This window comes from Lytechinus pictus, chromosome 11 (assembly GCF_037042905.1).
Source record: "Lytechinus pictus isolate F3 Inbred chromosome 11, Lp3.0, whole genome shotgun sequence".
In the NCBI taxonomy this organism is placed as follows: Eukaryota; Metazoa; Echinodermata; class Echinoidea; order Temnopleuroida; family Toxopneustidae; genus Lytechinus; species Lytechinus pictus.
Genome location: NC_087255.1, coordinates 33,162,154 through 33,165,158, shown reverse-complemented (window position 1 = coordinate 33,165,158; position 3,005 = coordinate 33,162,154). Strand labels below are relative to the sequence as shown.

Genomic DNA, 3,005 nt, shown 5'->3' with positions numbered 1-3,005 from the left:
ATGGAGAAGATATCTCTGAATCTGTTCCGCAGTCTCAGTAACATAGATCATATTCCTCTCTCAGAGGCTGAGAACTTGCTGTCTTCATTTTCTGATTTCATGGTCACTTACTCTGTGAATCTGCCACACACCCTCCCAAATGGGAAGAAGAAAGGGAAGGCAGAATGGAATGCTGAGGTTAGTCAGGCTTATAAGCTGGCTAAGGAGTCTCGGAAGACCTGGCTACTGACCGAAACCACCAATAAGGACCAGGCCAATGAAGACCGCATCATCGCAAAGAAGTCCTTCAGAAAGTGCTTACGACAGTCCAGAGCGCATTTGAGGAACAATCTTCTCTCTGAAATAGAATCTGCCTCTGCGTCAAACAGCAAGCTATTTTATTGTCTTGTCAAAATGAATCGTGGCTCGGACTCTTTGCATCGTGAAGTTGATCATCTCTCCTACGGTGACCATGATTACAAAGGTGATGAAATGCTTCTTGGCTGGCAACTTTATTTCACTGCCCTTTCCTCTGATGGCTCCAACACCTCTCACATAAGCTCCGCTCAAGGACAATCTCTGGCAGTTTTCCTGCCCCATGAGGATTCCTCTGCTCCTGAGTTAAGACATGGTATCCAACTTACATCACAAGACCTGGATGAGGCCATCAAGCATCTAAAGTTGGGCAAGGCTGCTGGCGAGGACAATGTTTCTCCTGAACATCTGAAGCACCTGGGTGACACAGCTCGTCGTCTTCTACTTGCCCTGTTCAACACCTTTCTACATCATGCCCACTGCCCGAAAATCTTCAAGCAAGGCCCCATTCTCCCTCTTCACAAGGGTAAAGGGAAGGATCCACATGACCCAAGGAACTACAGAGGCATTACTCTTACATCTGTCCTATGCAAACTTCTAGAACTCTGCCTCAAACCACAACTGATACGTCAGCTCTACATCAGCGACACACCCGATGAACTCCAGTTTGGTTTCAGAAAGGGATTCTCATGTGCCCTCAGATCCATCTCACCTGAGTTGATCATCGAACTGAACACTGCACATAAATTCCCTACATATCTTGCTCTCTTGGATGCAGAGAAGGCCTTTGAGACAGTGTGGCATAGAGCCTTAGAGGGCTCTTCGAGAAGCTTAAGTCATCTCATCTAGACCCCAGTATTCAGGACATGTTAGAATCAATGTACCATGGGATTGAAAGCAAGGTCTTCTGGAAGGGTGCAGCCAGTAACCCAATCCCCATCACCCAAGGCGTACGTCAAGGAGGGGTCCTGTCTCCTTTACTCTACACAGCTTTTGTGGACGGTCTGATCAAGGAGCTGCGAGAGAAGAACCTCGGCAGCTCAATAGACGGCCGATTCTCTGGTGTTGTTGTTCTTGCGGATGATGTCGCACTGGTTGCCAACTCTCCAGACGAGCTTCAGCTGATGCTTGATGCCACATTCAACTATGCAGGGCTCTGGCACTATAAAATCAACCCTTCCAAAAGTGCAGTGATTGTCGTCAATAACACCAAACATCCCACAAGATCCTCTTGGACAGTCAATGGAAGTATTGTTGATGTAAAAACCAGTCATCCCCACCTTGGGATCTCAAAATCCGGTTCTCGGTCCGACCCGACCGACAGCATCATCGGAACTGGCCTTCGAGCATTCTACTCCCTGTCTGGCTCTGGGGCATATACTGGCGGTCTAACCCCCATGTTGGTCGCACACCTTTGGCGAACCTTCTGTATTCCAAGGATGTTGCATGGCGCTTCTATTACCAAACTCACTAAATCCATGCTACAGAAGCTCGACAAAGCTCAAACGCACCTATTCAAGAGGGTTCTTGGAGTCCCAATAACAGCTGCAGACGAGATAGTACATCTTCTCACCAACCTCTTGCCTCTCTCCATCCAGATAGATCTCGATAGATTGCTCCTTTTCGGCCAACTCTCCAATTTGGATCACAACCGTTTTGAATACCAGACATTTCTAGCAGCTCTCGGAGCACAGGGCACTCGTGCGAAGTCTTCTCTCAAGTTCTGGATTGATCACATCCCACCCTCCACCAATCTCCTTTATCCAAAGACCACACATTCGCCTGTCATCCGATATGCGCTCATTGTCAGAGCCCAATTACTTTCGTCCACGTACCTAACTCAATGTCGCCTCTACACATTAGGAAAGTCCTCCACCCGTATTTGCCCCCTTTGTGACTCTTATGATGAGACAGTAGAACACTTTGTCGGATCATGCTCCTCTCTTGGTCACCTCCGCCAAGAGTGTCTCACCGACCACCCAGATTACATGGACTTGTATACAGTTGTTGATCCACACCAATTTTCCTGTGCTACCCTATTAACCCATCAACCTGGTCTCCCTTCCGAAGTGAATAATAGTCTGCTCCTCAAATGAGAAAGTTATGAGCATTTGAATATTGCAATCACTAATGCCATAGGGATCCTCACATTGGCAATGTAACAAGGATGTGTGATGTCACGTGGGAACAACTTTCCCTATAATGGACTGTAAATTACCCCCAAAATGTCTATTTTTGCTTTTTCTCATGATGTATTCTTTAAAAATCTGTATTACATGCCCTCCTATAGAAAGAACACATGATCTACTGATAGATGTGATAAAATAGGCAGTTGAAAAATGGCAGGTGAAATATAGACTAAAGTAATGGGGAGAGATATTCACAAGTGACATCACACATCTTTGACGCATTGCCAATATGAGGATCTCCATACCATTAGTGATTGCAATATTCAAATGCTCATAACTTTCTCATTATTTGTCCGATTTTTCTCAAACTTTCGTTGATCTGTTTCTTTGATTTTTCTGTTTTCACATAAGCTATCTTATTTCAAAGGTTTCATTCTCCTTTAATCATTATATGCTATGAATATCCTTAAAGAGGAAATTACTAAATAAATGAATGTAATTGCTCTTACAATCCTTACATGTATATATAACAATACTATAAATGTTAATATGCAAATATAGAAAAATATATAGACAGATGAT

At 44.5% G+C, this 3,005-nt stretch overlaps 1 protein-coding gene across 1 annotated transcript; it reads left to right on the top strand.

Moving 5' to 3' along the window:
• LOC135156053 (uncharacterized) lies at positions 1-1,143 on the top strand. Its single transcript, XM_064107094.1, has one exon. The coding sequence runs from the start codon at positions 1-3 to the stop codon at positions 1,141-1,143; it is 1,143 nt and encodes a 380-aa protein (XP_063963164.1).
• The last annotated feature ends 1,862 nt before the right edge of the window (positions 1,144-3,005 follow it).